The 23,981-nt window shown below is 36.4% G+C and overlaps 2 protein-coding genes across 3 annotated transcripts in view; one reads left to right on the forward strand and one right to left on the reverse strand.

Moving 5' to 3' along the window:
• unm_sa1614 (un-named sa1614) overlaps positions 1–4,721 on the forward strand; it is a 33,871-nt gene extending 29,150 nt beyond the window's left edge. For both annotated transcript variants that reach the window (XM_083534087.1, XM_083534086.1), the window contains exon 28: positions 865–4,721. In XM_083534087.1, coding sequence (XP_083390213.1) covers positions 865–939 — 75 coding nt within the window. In that variant the 3' untranslated portion in view covers positions 940–4,721. The remainder of the gene's footprint in view (positions 1–864) is intronic.
• Positions 4,448–23,981, reverse strand: st3gal8 (ST3 beta-galactoside alpha-2,3-sialyltransferase 8). Its single transcript, XM_083534258.1, has 7 exons — positions 23,783–23,981; positions 16,036–16,780; positions 14,400–14,587; positions 13,907–14,086; positions 9,427–9,472; positions 9,190–9,309; positions 4,448–6,119 (listed from the first exon to the last, which is right to left on the reverse strand). The coding sequence occupies exons 2-7, from the start codon at positions 16,357–16,359 to the stop codon at positions 5,919–5,921; spliced, it is 1,059 nt and encodes a 352-aa protein (XP_083390384.1). The 5' UTR covers positions 16,360–16,780; positions 23,783–23,981; the 3' UTR covers positions 4,448–5,918.

Genomic DNA, 23,981 nt, shown 5'->3' on the forward strand with positions numbered 1-23,981 from the left:
TTTTTCAGCATAACCCTTTTACAAAGTGTCTTCCCTCATAGACAGAGAAATGTGGACTTATGGGCAACAATTTTCATGCTGATCTGCTACTCAACATGCCTGAGTGCTGACCAGCACATGGGAACAAACAGCATGTTAATTACTTGTAATTAATTTTTTTAGTGAAACATGTTAATAGATTTTATTTTACATTACTGTAAGTCATCTCCATTTACCCCTACAGAAGGTGAGAGTGATAAGAGCCTCGGCTAAAAGATTACTATTTTGAAAAAGGGTGGGCTTATAGTTGCTCAGTCAGGTTCTGTGCTTTCATTTAATTAAGTTAATTAACACTGAATCTTCTTGTAGTGGTCTAATACACCGTTAAGCAAATGTAGCAGGAGTTGATTTTACCAAAGCAGTAAGGATCTCATGGGATCTGACAGCACCGTAGCAGAATGCTTAGTTCACTAAAGAACAGAAGGAATTGACTAGGCCAGATCCCTGTTCCATAATCTGCTTATGTTTTAATCTGTCTGTGTTGCTTGTCAGTCATCTAAGAGTCTCCAGTGGGTTTAAATAACACTCTACATGTGCAGCTCTGCTGAACACAATAAACCCTGCAAGCCTAATATAAGAAATACATTTCAGGATGTAGGTAGTTCTCTGGGAAACAAACACTGGGGAGACAGAATGTAATAATTTGTGGTAAAGAATCACATGAAACCAACACAAGGCTTTTAAGTTTTGTGCAGCATACATTTTTTTTATTTTCCAGTAAAATATTAACCACATTTGTAAGTTAAAGAAAATTAAGTTTCCTTTTTTAAATATTTACTATGCAATTTTTCAGGTCTTACTCTAATCAACAAACTTTCCTTTCAGCATGGCTACATTGAGGGACAGCCAAATAAGACTGGCCTGTTTCCTGCATCTTTTGTCTCCATACTTCCTGAATGACGCTGAGCAAAGGAGGTCAAGATAAAGCAAGGTAGAAACACTGGAAGACTCCTGAGCAAGCAGTGCTGACAGCCCATGTGATTGAGAGATTATGAATGATCAGTATTGAAAGGCAATGCACAGGCCTGCATCTTGATCGGCCTGCAGGTGCATCTCAATAAATTAGATTGTCGTGGAAAAGTTCATTTATTTCAGTAATTCAACTCAAATTGTGAAACTCGTGTATTAAATAGATTCGATGCACACAGAAAAAAGTAGTTTACATTTTTGTTTCTTTTAAATGTGATGATTTTGGCTCACATTTTACAAAAACCCACTAATTCACTATCTCAAAAAAAAAAATTAGAATATGGTGACATGCCAATCAGCTAATCCACTCAAAACACCTGCAAAGTTTTCCTGAGCCTTCAAAATGGTTTTTCAGTTTGGTTCACTAGGCTACTGCATGAGGAAGACTGCATGCTGATCTGACAGCTGTCCAGAAGACAATCATTGACACCCTTCACAAGGAGGGTAAGCCACAAACATTCATTGCCAGAAGCTGGCTGTTCATAGAGAGAACCCGAGACTGAGAGAACCGCAGCCTTTAGAGGCTTGTCAAGCAAAATCGATTCAAGAATTTGGGTGAACTTCACAAGGAATGGACTGAGGCTGGGGTCAAGGCATCAAGAGCCACCACACACAGACGTGTCAAGGAATTTGGCTACAGTTGTTGTAATCCTATTGATAAGCCACTTCTGAACCACAGACAACGTCAGAGGCATCTTAAGTGGGCTAACGAGAAGAACTAGACTGTTGACCAGTGGTCCAAAGTCCTGTTTTCAGATGAGAGCAAGTTTTGTATTTCATTTGGAAACCAAGGTCCTAGGGTCTGGAGGAAGGGTGGGAAAGCTCATAGCCCAAGTTGCTTGAAGTTCAGTGTTAAGTTTTCACAGTCTGTGATGATTTGAGGTGCAATGTCACCTCAAATGCTGGTGTTGGACCACTATGCTTTTTGAAAACCAAAGTCACTCTACTCGTTTACCAAGAAGTTTTAGAGCACTTCATGCTTCCTTCTGCTGACCAGCTTTTTAAAGATGCTGATTTTATTTTCCAGCAGGATTTGGCACCTGCCCACACTGCCAAAAGCACCAAAAGTTGGTTAAATGACCATGATGTTGGTGTGCTTGATTGGTTAGCAAACTCACCAGACCTGAACTCCATAGAGACTCTACGGTGTATTGTCAAGAGGAAAATGCGGAACAAGAGAACAAAAAATGCAAATGAGCTGAAGGCCACTGTCAAAGATACCTGGGCTTCTATACCACCTCAGCAGTGCCACAGACTGATCACCTCCATGCCAAAGCCGAATTTTATTAATTAAAGCAAAGGGAGCCCCTACCCAATTAAGTACATATACAATAAATGAAGATACTTTCCAGAAGGCTAACAATTAACTAAAAGTATTTTTTTGATTGGTCTTAAGAAGTATTGTAATTTGTTGAGATAGGGAATTGGTGGGTTTTTGATAAATGTTAGCCAAAATCATCACAATTAAAAGAGCCAAAGACTAAAACTACTTAAGTCTGTGTGCACTGGATTTATTTAATACACGAGTTTCACAATTTGAGTTGAAGTACTGAAATAAATGAACTTTTCAATGACGTTCTGGTTTATTCAGATGCACTTGTAAAAACTACACAGCACAAAGTAATATATAACACTCAGAAGTTGTTCAGGCTCAAGCAATCCGATTTATGAGTTTATTTTTTAAGTTTAGCGCAAATGTTTGTTCCTTATATGTTTATCCCTAATATACGGGCCAGTGTTGACTGTAAAAGCTCCCTGAGATGGTATGAGGAAAAAACCTTGAAAGAAACCAGGCTCAAAAGGAAACCCATACTCATCTCGGTGGCACCCAATATCCATTTATTTCAGTTTTATCATTGTTGAGGTGTGCTGTTCAATGATGGACTTTGAACTGTTCATGCAACCTGCAGTCCTAGACCAGTGTAGCAGAGCTGTTTATATTATTATATTGTAATCAAAAATGTATTTGCCATTTTCACATTCCTTACACTTAAAGAGCAGAAACTTGATAATTATAAGGGAAGGCAGAATATTCTCAGTCGTCCAAAATGTTTCCTGGATTTAATAAAAACTCTTTTTTGTAGGTGAATTTGTAGGGGGTTCTGCATTTATGCTCAGTAAACTGTGAAAAACATTATTTATATAAGAACATTATTGCATAATGAATGGTACAGAAGAGCAAAAACCTGTGTATTCGATCAATTCTTCGTTATCATTACTATTACAATTATTTGTAAAGTGCTTGACATGCCATTAAAGAACTGTTTGATCTTCTTCAGATCAACACTGTCCTTTTTCACTTTCAGGGAATAAAGTGATGTTTTTAATCCATCCTGAATAAATAATGATCCAAAGTTACCCTAATTGAATATATACTTTATATATTTGTTTTGTTAATAAATTCTCTTTACCTTGAGTGAGCTTCTCTGTAAATCCAGTTGTGAGATGGGAAAGGTGGCAGGGCTTCAAGATCTCAGTTAATATCAAAGAATCAGAGACCAAAATACCTACACTGTTCCAAATTCATGTCAGTTTGTTCATTTTCTTTTTTTCCAAGATAAAATTGGTCCTTTTGGCATATATTGAGTGCTAACTTACAGTAGCATACTTGCTATTAAACTACAGCACTCCTATTCATAATTAATAAAAGTTAGCAGGTATGGAAATAATATTATTGGTGTAAACATCAATAGATATTGTTGTCAGTGGCAGTCTTATAGGGACTATTAAAATGTCAAAACTCACAAGTATAATATCTGCGCTTTACTCTGATGAGCTGTGTATTATCATGAATGATTATATCCGTAATATTTTTACTAATGATGTAAAATTTTACATCAGAAGAATAATAAAAAAGTCATCTAAAATGTTTTTTTTTTTTTTAAATACACAAAATACATTTTTTTATATTTTTATTTTATACACAATATAATTATTGCCTCGTGATAATTCATTTTAGTCTTGAATTACATGGATGTATTAAATATAAAGGTTTAGTTTTATTTGAACCATTTATTTAGTTATTTTGTTTTAAATCCATTAAACTATAAACTTATCACCTCAACTCCAAGTGCTGTAGTTTTTATAGATGGTGTTTACTGTGCTTTCATGCATTCCTGATGGGTAAACAGGACTGCATGTCTACAGTTTGAAATGTTTCTAATCCTAAAACTGTTTTATTTAGAAGACAAAGATGTGACCTGATTTGTGAAATCCTTTTTTAAAACAATGTTTTTGCTCTGAAAACGTTATTTCAAATGCATTGGGGACAGGAACCTATTCAAAGACTTAGCTTAGAGCCCAGATGTGTCATTGTGGACATGTATTGTGTGTTTTAATGTGTTAAATGTTGAATTCATAGAAAGTAAGACAACTTGCTTGGCCAATTTTAAAAGCTATGTACGATCTGTATTATTGTATAAATGACAAATATTCAAGATGAGTGATTTACTTCTTTATTTTTCTACTTGCACACTTGAGTACAAGATAAGGCCTGTGACTAATGTTTATGAGGTCAACACCTAGAATTAACAACCCTGTTACCCTCAAGTATATTATGAAGTACAACTTGAAATACAAACTATTGAATTTAACTAAAACAAATGGCATAGCATTCTGTATTAGCAATTTCTCCTTTGCTGTTTAATCTCATCTTTTTATTGTTTATAATTTCTAATATTTGATTTTTTAATTAAAATGCTATTGAAAACAAACGTCTAAGTCCGCCAATGTTGAATTTTCATGCATATACAAAATCATACGGGCCATTTTATCTATTCTTCTATCTTAGTGGAATGATTATCTTTTAAGTGAATTTGTGCTCAAGGCAAGACTTTGTCTCAGTAGACCACAGTAATAACACTACTTTGACACAGGGCAAAAAAGTCTATAACATGAACAATAATACATTCATGAACATAAAAATCACAAATTAAACCACAGTCATAGATTAATGGAACATAATTCTAATAATAACACAATGACTTTGAGTATCCCTGTTTCATTTCTGTCTAATTCCAATGACTACAATCAGGCATTCTGATTATTACTAAAAAATCACAGGTTATAAAAGGCAGGAGTTCAATATGCATGTGACTAAAACCCAGACACTTGAATATCAAAGAAAAAAAAAACTAAAGTGATGTTTCTGTTTGATCAGTGTTGCTGTGAAAAGGCCACAAATGCCTGATGCTGTGAACGGATGACGTTTCAAACCGTCCAATATGATTTACAAATAATACCTTGCAAAAATATTCATCCCCTTTGCTCCAGGAGGTCAGTGTGGTAAAGAGAAAACTAATGCAACACACTGTAGCTGCAAACACAAGCTTGCTCTCTACGATAGTCTTCTTTGTATAACCACGATGCATTATAGTCCAAAAATCAATGCCCATAAAATATTACCTATCATATTTGCCAATGAACTGTACAAGATAAATACAATTTGCTGTGGTCATTCATTAAGTGTAAGGCAAACTATATTTTGCTGTCATCTGCACTATAAAGTGTTGTCTTATATGTGTTTAACTTACATGAAATTTAATACTTTAATTATTTTGGTCATTGCAATTACACTGAGTCTAACGATGCCTATATCTCCAGTGTCTATAAGGATATTCAGTAAAGCACAGTGTGGACAAATCAGCCTTAAGCTGCTCCCCATAGATGCTTTCAAATGCTTAATTTTCTTACCTTCTGTACCTTCACAAGGCCTGGTTGAGCATTTAACAACAACAGAGCTTTAAAAATAATAAAATATTGTTTGGTCTGGAGAGAATACAGCTTGTTGTCAGTGGGTTTGGTTCAGCACATCTCACAGTGGTCAGTTAATAGCTGGGTGGACACAGCTACACGTGGCTCTTCTTTGGCTCGGCTTTAATACGTTACATGCTCATGGGGTTGTTATTCATTCATGTAATGTTAATTAAAGGCTTATGTTCCACCTTTGGGTAGAGTTTAATTTTGCCTGCTGCGTCCAGTTTCAGGATGATCTCCCGTTCAAAGTCAGCGTTGTGCACACCTGTCTTACGGAAAGCTCCAGCGTACTTGTTTTCCTCCCAGTAATGATGCCAGTTTCCCTGTGAGTCTGCCCCATAACCAAACACTGAAACCTGGAAGGAGAGGACACAACTAAATGACTCCAGGCCTTATACATACAAACACCCCCCCTTGTTGGAAAGTTTCACAGGACATGAGATTAAAGAGTGAAATCCATTAAAAAAAGTTTTTATTTCCACGAAGGTGTAAGTGAGAAAACAGATGTGCAGCTCACAGAACAAACAAAGCCACATTCTGTGACTTACAGCATATATTTGTAACATACTGATAGCTAGATGTTTTCCAGTCATTACAACCTTCCTGTTTTAGATTTAAAAAGTAAAAGGAGATAACTTTTACCTTGCTTCACTAAAAGCAATAAAATCTCTCATGTGGTAATGTAATGGTATGTTGATTTGAGATTCACAGATCAGTGTGAAATATAAATGTAAAATACAAAATAAGTCGGAATGATTTTTTCCATTTGGTTAGTTGCAATTAAATATATTAAACATTACCATTATTATTATTATTATTATTATTATTATTGCTATTTAAAGTTAGCTTCAGCACAAATTATTGGTTGATTAATCGTTTATTGGCAAGTATGATCCTAATTAGCTATCGGTCTCGGTCGACTTCTGGTGGTAGTCAAATATACAGTGAGGAAAATAAGTATTTGAACACGCTGCTATTTTGCAAGTTCTCCCACTTAGAAGTCATGGAGGGGTCTGAAATTGTCATCGTAGGTGCATGTCCACTGTGAGAGACATAATCTAAAAAAAATAATCCAGAAATCACAATATATGATTTTTAAACTATTTATTTGTATGATACAGCTGCAAATGAGTATTTGAACACCTGTCTATCAGCTAGAATTGAGGTCATTAGCTGCATAAAGACATCTGTCCACCCCATACAATCAGTAAGAATCCAACTACTAACATCTTCAAGACCAAAGAGCTGTCCAAAGACACTAGAGACAAAATTGTACACCTCCACAAGGCTGGAAAGGAATATGGGGAAATTGCCAAGCAGCTTGGTGAAAAAAGGTCCACTGTTGGAGCAATCATTAGAAAATGGAAGAAGCTAAACATTCAATTCAATTCAATTCATTTTTATTTGTATAGCGCTTTTAACAATGAACATTGTCTCAAAGCAGCTTTACACAGATAATGCGGTGATTAAAAATGAATATGTTCTTTATGAGTAAGTTTGTCCCTGATAAGCAAGCCGGTGGCGACTGGAGACTGTGGCAAGGAAAAACTCCCCGACATGACTGTCAATCTCCCTCGGACTGGGGCTTCATGCAAGATCTCACCTCGTGGGGTCTCAATGATCCTAAGGAAGGTGAGAAATCAGCCCAGAACTACACGGGAGGAGCTGGACTTTTGGGTGAACTTTTGGGTCATAATTCCACTAAACGTGTTTGGAGGAAGAAGAATGATGAGTACCATCCCAAGAACACCATCCCTACTGTGAAGCATGGGGGTGGTAGCATCATGCTTTGGGGGTGTTTTTCTGCACATGGGACAGGGGGCGACTGCACTGTATTAAGGAGAGGATGACCGGGGCCATGTATTGCGAGATTTTGGGGACCAACCCCCTTCCCTCAGTTAGAGCATTGAAGATGGGTCGAGGCTGGGTCTTCCAACATGACAATGACCCGAAGCACACAGCCAGGATAGCCAAGGAGTGGCTCTGTAAGAAGCATATCGAGGTTCTGGCGTGGCCTAGCCAGTCTCCAGACCTAAACCCAATAGAGAATCTTTGGAGGGAGCTCAAACTCCGTGTTTCTCAGCGACAGGCCAGAAACCTGACTGATCTAGAGAAGGTCTGTGTGGAGGAGTGGGCCAAAATCCCTCCTGCAGTGTGTGCAAACCTGGTGAAAAACTACAGGAAACGTTTGACCTCTGTAATTGCAAACAAAGGCTCCTGTACCAAATATTAACATTGACTTTCTCAGGTGTTCAAATACTTATTTGCAGCTGTATCATACAAATAAATAGTAAAAAAATCATGTATTGTGATTTCTGGATTTTTTTTAGATTATGTCTCTCACAGTGGACATGCACCTACGATGACAATTTCAGACCCCTCCATGATTTCTAAGTGGGAGAACTTGCAAAATAGCAGGGTGTTCAAATACTTATTTTCCTCACTGTATATCGCATCCAAATTAAGTCTGACATTAGGATGAGGAAAGGATTTCAGTGTGTTCATGTTAATTGTGTAATCTCTGCAAATTTAATAATGAAGATTTCAGCAATCTCTGTTTTTTGCACAATGAACATGAATTAGTTTAATATTCTGTAGCAGCAACAGCAGAGAGCATGAAGCAGTAGCAGTAATAAGGGGAATTTTTCTTTAATAAGAAACTAAATCTCTTTAGATATTCAATTATTTCCCCAACACAGAATCAGAGAACAACCTCAATAAAAATTGTAAATGTTTGCACTGGATAAATAAACTGTTTTTTTCTTTTATGTTTTAGTTCAGTTGTTTTAATCCACACTGACCAAGCAAGCTTATGGTAGGTTTATATATCACACTAAAGGAGCTGTCCTTTCTACATTTATTGTTATAATATATGATTCAAAAATGTAAATTAATTGTTATATTAATTATTGTTTGATTATGATGTTGATTTACACCATATTATAATAAAGAGACTGTGGAATCAAAAGGAGCAAAATAGAAAAAATAAATAAAAATGGTCTTAGCTGCACTGTGCTGATAAGTGGAAAAATAATTTCATGCCAAAAAAATAGAAGGAATTTAAATTGTTGCAAATTGAATCACAACTAAAAATAAAGTATCATCTGGAGTAACAAAAAACGCTTTTAAACATATAATTACATAATGTAAGGTAATGTAATTTTATATATATATATATATATATATATATATATATATATATATATATATATATATATATATATATATATATATATATATATATATATATACACACACACACCAAATTGTGTTCATGTTTATTTGCTTGTACAGAATGTGATTACATTAAATGTTTACAATATGTTTCCTGTCCAGATGCAAAGTTCTGGATATATAGTGATTTTTATTATAATTTGTATGTGGGTGTAAAGTTATCACTATATGGTGTAATTCAGATGCACACACCTCATCACAAATGTGCAGCGCAAACACAATGGCCAGCATGCCAGTAGAGGGGTATCTGCCATGATGCTCTGTCCAGCGGTCATGAGTGTACTTAAAGAAGCCTGGGTTCACCACGATCACCTTCAAACACATCATTAAATAAGGTGTGTATTTCGAGTTAGTCATTCAGAAATCTATAATTTTCAGACACATGCATCTGACCTCATATCAATCATTGTGTTACTCTATCACAGTCACCTTATTTTTATCTGCTTTCACAAGTTCTTTCACTCTCATGTAGGTCCTGGAGAGGGGTAAATAAATATATAAGTGCTTGTTTCGGTTTATTGACAAGCCAGTTGGGAAAGCAATAAACCATACAGTCACATTTATATTTGTGTGAAAATGAAAGTACACCTTCATAGCAGGTCTTAAAATGCAACCTCAGATGGAGAACACATCATTTACATATCAAGTAGCATCCAGGTGCTGATACTTAATTCACTTAATTAACTGATCATCAGCAAATGTGACCACCTCTATAACAGCCTATGTCTTAGCAGTTTGCTGGTCTGGAGCCTTCAGGTGTGTGTTAACTCAACATGAAGGATGAAGGACATCAGCAATTATATATATACAGTGGGTACGGAAAGTATTCAGACCCCCTTAAATTTTTCACTATTTTTTATTTTGCAGCCATTTGCTAAAATCATTTAAGTTCATTTCTTTTCCTCATGAATGTACACATAGCACCCCATACTGACAGAAAAACACAGAATTGTTGACACTGTTGCAGATTTATTAAAAAAGAAAAACTAAAATATCACATGGTCCTAAGTATTCAGACCCTTTGCTCAGTATTTAGTAGAAGCCCCCTTTTGATCTAATACAGCCAGGAGTCTTTTTGGGAAAGATGCAACAAGTCTTTCACACCTGGATTTGGGGATCCTCTGCCATTCCTCCTTGCAGGTCCTCTCCAGTTCTGTCAGGTTGGACGGTAAACGTTGGTGAAAAACTATTTTTAGGTCTCTCCAGAGATGCTCAATTGGGTTTAAGTCATTGCTCTGGCTGGGCCATTTAAGAACAGTCATAGAGTTGTTGTGAAGTCACTCCATCGTTATTTTAGCTGTGTGCTTAGGGTCATTGTCTTGTTGGAAGGTAAACCTTCAGCCCAGTCTGAGGTCCAAAGCACTCTGTAGAAGGTTTTCGTCCAGGATATCCCTGTGCTTGGCCGCATTCATCTTTCCCTTGATTGCAACCAGTCGTCCTGTCCCTGCAGCTGAAAAACACCCCCACAGCATGATGCTGCCACCACCATGCTTCATTGTTGAGACTGTACTGAACAGGTGATGAGCAGTGCCTGGTTTTATCCACACATACCGCTTAGAATTAAGGCCAAAAAGTTCTATCTTGGTCTCATCAGACCAGAGAATCTTATTTCTCACCATCTTGGAGAACTCCATGCGGGTTTTCATGTGTCCTGCACTGAGGAGAGGCTTCCGTCGGGCCACTCTGCTATAAAGCCCCACTGGTGAAGGGCTGCAGTGATGGTTGACTTTCTACAACTTTCTCCCATCTCCCGACTGCATCTCTGGAGCTCAGCCACAGTGATCTTTGGGTTCTTCTTTACCTCTCTCACCAAGGCTCTTCTCCCCCGATAGCTCAGTTTGGCCGGTCGGCCAGCTCTAGGAAGGGTTCTGGTCGTCCCAAACGTCTTCCATTTGAGGATTATGGAGGCCACTGTGCTCTTAGGAACCTTAAGTGCAGCAGAAATCTTTTTGGAACCTTGGCCAGATCTGTGCCTTGCCACAATTCTGTCTCTGAGCTCTTCAGGCAGTTCCTTTGACCTTAATGATTCTCATTTGCTCTGACATGCATTGTGATCTGGAAGGTCTTATATAGACAGGTGTGTGGCTTTCCTAATCAAGTCCAATCAGTATTATCAAAAATTTCTGGACCCAGAGTAGAACCATCTCAAGGATGATCAGAAGAAATGGAGAGCACCTGAGTTAAATATATGAGTGTCACAGCAAAGGGTCTGAATACTTAGGACCATGTGATATTTCAGTTTTTCTTTTTTAATAAATCTGCAAAAGGTCAACAATTCTGTGTTTTTCTGTCAGTATGGGGAGCTGTGTGTACATTCATGAGGAAGAAGAATGAACTTAAATGATTTTAGCAAATGGCTGCAATATAACAAAGAGTGAAAAATTTAAGGGGGTCTGAATACTTTCCGTACCCACTGTATATAAGGACATTCCTTACCAATGAGCTAGCATTGGAAAGCGGTAGCTCAGTAAGCTCTGGGTTACTGAATGGAAAGTCAGGTGTTCAAGCCCCAGTATTACCAAGTAGTCACTCCTGGGCCCTTGAGTAAGGCCCTTAATCCTCTGTGCTCCAGGAGCTCTTTATCATGGCTGACCTGCACTCTAACCTCAACTTACATTGCTGGGATATTTCAAGAAAGAATTAGACTGTTACCCCATGTTCAAACTGAGAAATGTGCAGAGAAATTGCAGCCGAGAATTACAACAAGAATTGCAATTAGTAAAAAGACTGAAATAGGTATTGTTTGTTTAAAAGGGTTTCCAGGAAGAAGCCTCTTCTCTGAAAAAAAAAAAAAAGCATGGCAACATGGCTTAAATTCATTAACTTCAGTCAAAGAATACCGTTATGAAGGCAACAGAGACTGTAATCTACAACTTATACAAAGTTGATCTTATGTGACATGGGAGTACCACAGTGATGCACGAGCACATGAAGGCGAAACATCAGCACGGCAAGCAAAAACTGCATAATCCTCATCATGTCTATATGGTACAGTTCAATGACGTGCTATTGTATAAACTGTTTGTAACTTCAGGACAGTCGCACTGAAACTGTTCTGTCATGACTTGAGCATCAGGTTGCACAATCACCTCGATCGCGACATAAGGATGGATTTAATTAAAACAGTGTGAACAAACAATAATTCTAAAAGCAGCAAATAACAGCAGCAGTAAGCATTAAAAATGTGTTCACTGTTGCGGTTTTCAGCGAAAGCTTATGCATTTGTACACCAATGCATATTTTTTCTCTTTTTTTTTTTACCAGACCTATCAGCTTGCTGCGTTTCTCCATTTCATTCTCTTTTATTAGCATTTGTCTTATTATTTGTTTTAAAACGTGATTTACTGCAACTTTACTACGTTCAAATGCTTGTTTTCAATGTTTGCATATTTAATTTATGCATTTATCATTAAATTATTATAGAAAATTTAATCAAATATAGGTTCTAGATCAGGGGTCACCAACCTTTTTAAAACTGAGAGCTACTTCTTGGGTATCAATTAATATGAAGGGCTACCAGTTTGATACACACTTCTGAAATAACAAATTTGCTCAATTTACCTTTAATTATGTTATTATTAATAACTAGTGATATTCATCTATGTGAAGACACTGATCATGTTAATGATTTCTCACAATAATTATAAACAATGATTTAACAAGTTAGGAAACGGATAAATATCAATATGCAAAACTTCATTTCTATAAATCTCTGCAAGTATTTACATTTTCAAATGATCACTTCTACAACATTTTCACTAGCCACTAACAATTTTTAACAAATCATGCACTACATTGCATCATGTTTGTACAGATTATCAATTACGTAACATACAAAAATCAACTTGGAGACCAGCCAGCTCTAATCTAATATGAAACATTTGTTTAAGTTTTTTTTTTTTATATTGTCATTTTTAAATTCACACCAATGCAAGTGTGATTTATAAAAGAATAGAAACACAAAAATTAGATGCGCTATGGTGAGCTATTTTTAGAAAAGGCCCACGGGCAACTCATGTGGTCCTTGCGGGCAACCATGTTGGTGACCCCTGTTCTAGATGCTTATATCTTCACAACTGAATGAAATGTCTGTGTGGGAAAGGACTGAAATAAAGGACAGATGTCCATTTAATGGAGAAATGAAACATAGGTGGAGATGTTTAGCCATAATGCACAGCACCATGTTAAGGGCAAACCAAACAGGGCATATGAACAAAAACATCTCAAACCACTTGTAAAGCACAGTGGTGGAGGGGTGATAATATAGGCATGTATTGCAGCAACAGAACATAGGTGCCTTGCAGTCACTGAGTTTGCCATGAACTTCTCTGTATAAATATTCTACAGTCAAATGTGAGGCCATCTATAAGACATTGAATCTTGGCTGAAATTGAGTCATGCAACAGGACAATGATCCCAAGGACACCAGCAAATCTAAAACAGAATGTCTGAATAAAACAGAATAAGGGTGTTGCAATGGTCTAGTCCATACCTCAACCAAACTGTAATGCTGCAGCAAGACCTTTAGAAAACTGTGCATAAACAAATGACCCTAAACCTCAATAACAAACTTTTTAAGAAAAGTGAGCCAAAATTCTTCCGCAATGATATGAAAGACTGATATAAGATAGAGATCAAACTGCAAGCAACTGAATCATAAGATGTACTTCGTTTCCCACACATGGTTTCTCCATTCTGGATCAAGTTTTGTAAAAAATTTAATAATGACATGTAATATATATTGTTGTTGTACATCTGAGGTTGTATTAAGCTAATTCTCATGCCTGCTTAATGAGCAGATTATTTTTATGTCTGTACAACCACAAAATTTTAAGTGGGTTTACTTTCATTTTCAAATTACTGTTTATTGCTGAACTACAATATGCTGATTTTGCTGTCAGAAACCTACGTTTTGATTTCCCCAGTTGAAAGAGCACTGGCCACCCACTCAAGGTCTCTCAGTTTAAATGGTAGCAGAACAAGATGGACGCCAGGAGCCAAATCCACAGCACTCTCAGGGTACATGATGTGATGAGTGGTCTTGTTTCCTACATACTGCTCAAAACCCACAGTCATAGCTTTATTCATCCTATAAAAAAATTCAGAAAGAAATTTAGCTGGCTCCCAGTGCAACTTTGCAGTAAAAAAAAGAGTTTCATGGAATCTCTGGCATTGCTCATATTTCCTCATACAGTATCACAGAGTTTTTGAATCATGGGTTGGATGTAACATTAGGTACCAATATGATAGTGACGCATGAATGGGACATACATTTTATCCACTAAAACCTTTTCTGCACTTAAAGCAGCAAATTACTAAAATAAACAAAGAGTCCTTTAAGTAATTAAGAAATTAATAAAAACTTTAAAAGGGCAAAGGTGAAAGAGATTGGCATTACATACCGAAAGACAAAGGAATAGGAGTTTATTATATCCCCATACTTGGACTGCAGTAGATTTCCTGAATTTCCAACCACCGCACACTTCCGACATTGACTTAGTTGATGTGTTTCTTTCACAGGGTGAGAAATCACTGTAAACATCTTTTTAATTATTTGACTTAGCGAGTCATTTGCAGACCGCTGCAAACCCTGTAGGCATAGCAAAAAGCAGAACATAAAAACTATGCACATTACAAAACGAGAAAACTTCGTTCTATCTCTCAAGATATATGCTATCAACCCCAAGAAAAGCACTTTATTTTTCAAGTCAAGTCAAGTTTCAGGTAATGGAATCAAAATATTTCTCATTCTCCAGCAAGATCGGGGTGTATGTATAACTGCTTTGTGCAGAAAAGACAGCAGAACCCCTACCAGTGCCAAGTTTATCTGAGTTCAACTCCATTTCCATGAAATTTGCCTATGAAAACTTGCAAGCCTTTAATTACAATAAAAAGCTTAGTTTAGTGAAATGCAGACTTGTGACAAGAGAGTAGCTTTTCCATTTGCCTATTTGTACTCATGGTCACTGGTATAAATTATAACATTATTATTGGTAAAATAATCACTATCATAAGGGCAGCTATGGGAATTACCTCAGTAAATTGCTGTACCTGTGAAAAACATTTATAGTAAAAACAGGGACTATCTGAAGTTTTCCAGCTGTTCTCTGGTGGAAGGAAAGTGCTGCATTAGTGAGGTTACACAGAATGCCTGAGAACCTGAAAATATTCATGTACAATCATAGTGTTTATTCTCTGATGAGCTTACAGAATGAGTAATGAGGCCTAAAATACTGTGTGTATGTATGTGTACACTCTATAGTAATTGTCTATAGTTAAAGGTTCAGTTCATAACATTCTAAAAGCTTTAATTTCAATTGGGAAAACCGTCTCTACTAAATATTTATTTTTATGTAGTTTCAATAAAATGCTCCAGTCATATATTAGATTATTACTGTCAACCAAACCAGACACTCAAACTAACACAAGATAACCAAATTCTGTACAGTTTCTTTTCTTATTCTAAACACCTTCTGTATGTCTATAAAATGTTTATCAGTGTCATTGATTGCTAGCTACAAATTGAAAAGTGAAAACTTCCTTTTAACACAGAATTAAAGCAGATAATAGATAAAGAATTGTTTTCACACTTCCATATACCAGGGATAACTTTTTAACTGAAAAAAGAGATGTACAACATACCATACTGTCTGGTGCTGTTACTAAATTTCAGACTAACTTGGCATCTGCTACATAATGTGATAGAAGAACATAAACGTGCCAAAAGTACTGAACAGGAAGTATTTTTAGTATTGTCCTATATATTGGTATGTCATTGTGTGAATCATGTGTGACCTTTCAGAGACTGTTGCTTACTTTAATGCTAAGTAAAATGTTAGGTATGGAATTTGTTCATAATAATTTTTAATCACTCCAACACCTTATCTCACATTTATCACATTTTTGCCTAAATTGTGCAGCCATAACACACACACACACACACACACACACACACACACACACACACACACACACACACACACACACTAATTAGATTTTTGAAACAGGATTTAAAAAAAAACCTAATACTGTACTTACCAGCCACCACCGTAACGCGTCTGGATCTATGTCATTTTCGTCTAAACTAAGGTAAGGTTTTTGCTCATAATCAAAGCGTTGATCGAACCAGTCCGAAACTCCTGGATCTGTGATACAAGTTGGGCAGCTACAAAAGTGATGCTGACTCATCTCAGTTACAGTCTTGTTTTGAGTTTGCATCTCTGTCAGAAGACTGCTAGTGCTGTGAGCAGTTTCGTCCATTACAGATGGGAAGCTGTTTTTCTGAATGGTGTGAGAGGCGATCATAAAAAACAAGATGCCCCCAAACAAGGCACCAATGCACAGTTTTTTCTTCAGCAGCATGGTTAAGCCAGACCTTGTTCAATGCTCAGCAGGAAGAAAAGCTATGTAATCAGAGCTAGAGGGTTACTCCAGGCTTGAGCATGATGGACCCAGAATCGATAAAAAATTACTAATTGATTGTCTAATTTCCCACTGAAACAGCCAGATAAGTTGCAGTGTTGTAAGATTTAACTGTAAACTTGTTTACAATCCAAAGTGATTGTTGCGTGAGGTGTAAAATGGTAGGAATGATTATGTTGGTCCTTTAAGTTTTGATCATATTTGCAGCGGCTTATATGTGGCTCAGGGTCACAGGAAGACCATCGTGAAGTCACAAAAAAAAGACGGGGAAAAAGATTTTCCTATTCAACCAGTTGCAGACTTCTGGGCTTCTGGTTAATGTCAGTTCACATGGCCAGCATCAACTTTCACAGTCTTATTCCTGAAAGATATAAAACATTTATTATTGTTATCACATATTCATTATTTGTTTACACTTAATGTGTTTGGACAGTGGCACAATTTTCATAATTTTGCCTCTGTACACCACAATACATTTTTTTTAATGAAGCAAACAAAATTTTTACATTTCAGCTCACTTAAAGAGCAGATTCAACATTTGAAAACAACTTCAAACCTTTTATCTTTATCTTAATTGTCAACTGAAATGGCTTATCAGTATGAAGTTATCTAATCAGCAGATTATGTGCAGCAGCACAATGTAAAGCTCATGCAGATACACATTAACTTTAGTTAATACTCATATCAAACATCAAAAAGAGGAAATGTGATCTCTGTACATACATGCTGATGACAGATGGGGAGGTTTGGGTATTTCCTGCTAATTTCATAAACTGGAGGTGTTAAAAAAACCCCAAAAAAACGAATCAAAACACAGTGGTGATGAGAGAGATCAGAGGAAAAGGATCAGACTGATTTAAGCTATCAGGAAGTGTCTAGTAACTTGTATAATCACTCTTTATGGCCTTTAAACATTAAATTGTTAGATGGGCTACAAACAACATAGACCAGATTGGTCAGTTTAAAAAAATCTGAGGATATTATGGGCACAGATGGACACAAACCTGGACAGTTAACTATAACACAAAAATCACCAGTGATTTACAAAAGTGTTCACCCCCTTAGTGTTTTTCCTGTTTTGGTAGAGTAGAACCTGGGACCAACAAAATAAAGATTATTTTTAAAAACCCTGTTCAAAAAATTACTAGATGTCCTAAAGAATCAGTATAATTGATGAGTTATTAGTATGGGGTAATATACTGTAATTTCTTCTAATTGAACAAATTACAGTACATAAATGTGCACAAAGCACATTTTTAATATTGTAATGTATAAACTTTACAGTATATATGTATGTTGCAACGGATGCGTGCAGGAGCGCTGGTGCGGGCAAGTGGAGGGCGGAGCCGAACGAGCCTGTTTCAGTGTCTGGCTACGCATATAAAAAGGAAAGAAAGACAAGAGCTAAAATTGGGTTGGAAACACCAAAAATTTACAACTGAATTCTGTCAACCACTGGCGAGATTAAAGCATCTCACAAGGAGGGAGATGCGCACATAGTGGCAGCGTCCCAACATACTGTACGGAAATTAAAATATTTTAACAATTTTTTCGTATCGCTATTGAAAATCTTAACTTGTGAACTACCTGTATATGTTTAATCTCCCTTTGCCATAGAACCCCAAAATAGGATTTGGTCCAACGTTGTGGAGAAGTAAAGATCATAAACACTATCCCATACTTTGAACATCCCAAAGAGCAAAATCAAATCCATTATTACAAAATAAAAGAACATGAAAACCCTGACACGTCTGAAAAGAAAGACCAAAATTCATGTTCAATTCAAGGTGGGCATGAATCAGAGATAATAACACTGAATGAGTTGCAAAGATGGGAAGACTACTTTAAGCTGTACTCCAGAGACTGGGGCTTTATTTGAGTGACCAGAAAAAAGCACACATGAAAACACACTTGGTTTTACACCAAACAGCATGTTGCAGACTCCCCAAACACATGGAAGAATTTTCTCTATTCAAATTAGTATAAAATTTTATACTTTTTGGCCATCATGAGAAACGTGCGTGGCTCAATCCCAACACTCATTCAATCTTTTTTGCACCATTCGCTGTAGACTATATATATATATATATATATATATATATATATATATATATATATATATATATATACACACACACACACACACACACACACACATCTTTCTATATATACATGCACATTTGTCAGATCAATTACAGAAGATGATGCCTCATGAGTATTTGCACAGTGTCAGTCATCTGAGTGTTTGCATAAGCACAGAAAAGAGATAAAGCTCACCTATCAACTAAGAGAACAGCCTGCTACACTGGCAGTAAATTTGCAGAGAAATAATTTACTTTAAACCCTGGGCATCTATTTATGAACATTTTGGGCAGCAATCTCCAAGACTGCAGCAAATTTCACAGCATTGAAAAAACTGATCACCAGCTGCTCTTCCTGTAATTCACAGTTTTCATGTTGTTTCTTGCTCAGCCTCTTGAGGCGTTTCCTGCAGTGCTGCCATTTTTATGAAGCATTAAAGAACTGGGAAGTGATGGTGTAGTCATGAGGCAAAAGAAGACAGAAAAAACTGTTGCTTAATGCTGAGATTGCAGTATTCAAGCAAAGTTTTACCTCCACCCTGGCTGCATTAAACAACTTCAGAAATAAGATTTACATTTAAATGCTAAAAGCCTCACACAAAAAAGATTCCAAACTAGTTTATATAAAAAAAACTAACCAACTGCCAGGCTGCACTATTTAATAATATAGACATGTTAATAAAAGCATTCAGATTGAAGAAGATCCCTTTTTCCTCTAAAATTGACAGAAAAGAAAGACAAATTTATCAGATGGTTATCAAAAGACTTATTTACAACAATAAATGAGTAGAAATAGTTGACAAGTACTGGTCACTCCATGTATTGTTATTATGTGATATTAAGTTATTGTTGATATTAAGTTATTGTAATATTATATTATGTGATAAATTGGCAGAATCTAATCTTAAAAGCTTGAGTAAAAGTGTTTTAACAAAGTAGTGATGTGTAAACAATAATGCAACCTAGTTCTTTCTTAAATTCTTTTCCCTAAAAGCATTTTTTCTAAAATTATTCTGTTTGTTTTAGGGCTGTAGCTATTGATTATTTTAGTAATCGAGTGTTATTCCAATGGTTAATCGAGTAATTTGATAAAAAGTACTTTTTTTTAATTATTATTAAAGAGCAATACTAAATATACAAGAGAAAATAAGACAGGCCTCTAAAAAAATGAACAAGTATTTTGTTTCCTTTTTAGAAAAAATGCATACAAGATTATTTGAAAACTAAATCCATTTAGTGCATTTAATTGCCACATTACATTAAAATAAAAATACACACACACACACACACACACACACACACACACACACATACACACATACACACACACACACATATATATATAAAATCATAAATACAAATCTAAAAATAAATCAGATTACTTTAAAAAAAACTTTCCTTTATGTTTATGTTTTAGTTTGAAATTTTGAAAACTTTGGAAACTTTCTGTTGTTTTCTTTGGCCTGAATCTTTGGAAGCCTGTTTCCACCACATAAAAAAAAGTTTTCCTAAACTTTTTTCTTAAAATTCTGACTTTATTTCTCATAAACATCTAACATTTCTGGTACATCCACTGGTAACCATGTTGTGGGCTTGAAGCTATTGGTTTATGAACAAGACCACCTCTGCTTCATCTTTGTTCCGTCTCCCCCAGAGCTGCTTGTTAGACAGAGTTCTCTACAGGGATCAGAGGTTCAGTTTGTTACCATGCAATTCTATTGATTGTAGCCTATTTCATTTTCAATGTGTAAAGCTTTCTGGCTCTACAGTGGGGGTGTTGCTGCCCGATTGGCAAAAATAAAGTCAAAATTGCGAGAAATAAAGTCAAAATTGCAAGAAAAAAAGGCAGTTAGGCAAACAGAAACAGGCTTCTATAGGAAGCTTCTCCTCACCCCTCGCTGTTTGCTCCACGTTCCTACATGTTTTTTATTCTGCAGTGTGTGTTTAATGTCCAGAGCGCTCTAGAGTTTAGTGGGTGGTGCGTCAGTAATAATGGTTCGAGGTGAAACACACTGCTACGTGTGTAATTAAATGGACTAAACGAAGCATCGAGGCAAATAATTTGTTACTCGAGGTTACTCAAATTACTCAAGGAATCATTTCAGCCCTTATTTGTTTATTATGTTCACTGTGATCTGTAAAGGTTTTTTTGTCAAGGCTACATTAATCAAGGATGATGTCCCTTAGCTGAAGAATAAAACTGCAATACATTTATTTAATATAACTGCTTGTTACTGCCTCTATTGTTGGGGTCAGTGCGCCTCTAAATCGGTGCCGGTGGATGTTAAAATGGCTCCTGACCAGTTCACCCTTTCCTTTAGGAGCTTAAATTTAGAGGACTAGAAATTGGAACAATTTTGTAAGGGTCAGCTGATACTCAGGTGACTGGTGGGGAGAGACACTGCCTGCTAAATCCCACACAACACTGTGATTACAGCTGGCATCAGTAAAAGCTCCCCCTCCCCAGTCATCATGCTTACAAAAATACAGAATTTTAAATAAATAAATAAATGTAATCCACTGTTCCAATACAGTCAAAATACATGTTACATAAATTCTTAAGCTTTGTGGTGTTTTAAATAGAAGCAGCTTTGTGTTATTTGTTACATCGAATGGACATGTATACAACAAGAATGAATTTATAGTAGGTTTCACAGGTCTAAGAAAAGTGGTATAGCCTCTCAATAGTAAAAAAGAACCACATTCTTCTATCACTAAATCTCTAAGAAGTTCGGTCAATTGCTGTGGCAGTTCACACAGTCGTTCTGCTTTTAGCCTTGGCACCAACCAGAGCTTGATTAGCATACCAATATGATACAATAGTGCAAGTGAAATGGGAGCCTTTAATGTCTCCCAATACCTAGTGTAGGGGCCATGCAGCATTTGCCAAACTATTCAGATTTGATTGTACATTGAAATGTGCCCTTTACTCAGCAGGAATCTCCTCAAATAACCTTTTTTTATTAAAAAGGAAGAAAGACCTTGACTCTCCACCAAAGTTATGCGACTGCCACATTCTTAAAGTACCCTAGCACTTAAAATCATCAGTTAGTGTTTTTAGGAGCTCTGTTTTTTAATTATCACAAAATGAGCTAAATTCTGAAACTGTCCCACTTTAAATTATTTGTGGATAACATTGTGGCAAGTAACTTTTAGCCAAAGAATTGAAAAAACTAACTAGCTAAATACACTGCTAACAAGATTGTTATTGTGTATTTGAAGAAATGGGTTGAGTTAAATGTAAATACTGTTTTTATATTGTACAAATCAAGAATCCCATTAGTAACTATAATACAAACGGGCTGTATTATTATAGTTTATTTGCACTAGACTAAAGTGTACTGGAATAGAAACAGCAGTGACAGGGGTAGTAGTAACATATTACATTATCAGTATTTAGCAGACACATTATTATTATAACATTATATGGAGAGTAAAGAACAACTAGCATAGAAGAGCAGTAAAACTTGTTTTACTGTAATTAAACAGACATTGTTATGAATAAGCAGCAAAACTGTAACTATTTTTAGACAATGTTGTCTGTTATTATGAATTAGCTATTATTCTGTTTTAACAGTGTATGATGACTGGCTGTTGTTTAATCGTTTACTATGTTGAATTAATGATGTGAGTCATACTTCATAAATTATACATTTTCTTGTACCAGGAATTGGGTCAAGAGTTAAAAAAAAACAAAAAAACTGAAAGTTTTCAAAGAATAATGCCATTTTAAGTTCCAGTCAGACTACAGTAGTTGGGCTCAAGAGCTAAGGCTCAACCACTCTGGAGTGCTAGTCATGCCTGTTTGCAACTTCGCGTCAAGTTAGAGTTAAAGAATCCGCCTTGGGGATATATGAGGCCGAATCAACGCTGTACTGAAACCACACTTTAAATGCCTAATCTCAAATAATAAACTGTTTGTATCTACGATACTTCTACTATAATTAACTATATCAACAGATTTAAAGCAAACATTTTAAGTATGCAATGTCTAATTGGCAAAAGTCATCATAGCTGTTTGTTGAAAGTGAAAGCAGTGTAAACATTTCTGCAACACTACATATTTTCTCTTTAAGAAAATCAGCAGCAAAATATTTTTACAGATTGGTCCACAAATCAAGACATTTAATACTTTCTGGAAGGTGAAAGCATGCTTATTTTGTGCAACTGTAATGCAGAGAAAAACTTGGGAGAGTGGGGGTTGTGGGACAGCACTCACTGGCTCATGTTTCCAGGCCCAAAGTCAGCCCTAGACACAAACGTAAAAAAAAAAAAAGGCAGGAAAAGCCATCAAGCTCCTATAGGACGAGCAAAACATGAGCCCACAGCCTGCTCTAACAGCTCTGAGCTCATGTTGGGGATTTCAAGCAGCTACCCCCAACTCTGCCTTCTTTTTTTATAATATCCTCTACACTGAAGTGTACTAAGCACTAAACATGCACGACGAGGACCTTCCTGTACACAGACGCACCTAAAGTAACAGACTTGTCAGTTTTCGAGTGTCCACATATTAATAAGTAGACCATCAATACATATAACAAACATTCAAACTTCCAACACTTAACTTTTTTGTATTGCCTCCTAAAGGCTGAAACGACGCTGACATTTCACTACAGTCTGTTTCTTATTATAGGCCACCCCATTTCCCCCCTAAATAACCATGTTGGTGTATGATGTAGGGGCGGAGATTGTTGCCTGCAAGTCTAAGCAGTATACAATTATATAGACTACAATCCTGTCATTTGGCTCAATCTATCCACCAAAACCAGAAAGAAATCAAACAGGTTTCAGCATGTGCGACCACAATGTAAATCCCTTTGGCAGTGAGTTTGATCTCAGAGATGAGAATTACCGGTTCCCTGAAGTCGGAATGAGACGAGGGTTTCCAACTTAACTATTACACAACTTAGTTTCTCTACTCAGTGTTGCGGTTCATAAAGTTTCCACGCGTGTTTAAACGTGTTAGACGGAGGGCGTTTTATCGACCTCCTGAAACTGTACCGTTAATGTGCTTAAAACTCCTCCATCTTCCTGTACTCACTTTTACAGCCACACGCACTGAGCGAAGGGTTTATTTTCTGAGCTTTTCTGTTTGTGTTTAAGTGCGGACGTGACAAGTTTTCGTAGATAAGAGAAATGAGAAATACTGTGGAATAACGTTAAACCGCTTACGATGGTTTCTATTCGGCATCTAGCAAAACGTTTTCGGTCTAAACTTTATTGGCACCTTAAATCGTTATACTAGTTACAACTGATAAAGAAAAATACGTTCGTGTACTTACTCGCTATAGTCCGATCGATGCGATATCTTTGTCGTAACATGGTCTTGGAAAGAAACTGGCAAGTCTTTTATCGCGACCGCCTTCGAAGCCCAGCGTGCGCGCGCTCGGTGTGTGTGTGTGTGTGTGTGTGTGTGTGGCGCGCGCGCATGCACATGAACTCGTTTTCGGTGTACCAGCGTAAAACTTTCCTGTGTGAGTC

The sequence above is a fragment of the Silurus aristotelis genome (genome assembly GCF_946808225.1).
Source record: "Silurus aristotelis genome assembly, chromosome: 28".
NCBI lineage: Eukaryota > Metazoa > Chordata > Actinopteri > Siluriformes > Siluridae > Silurus > Silurus aristotelis.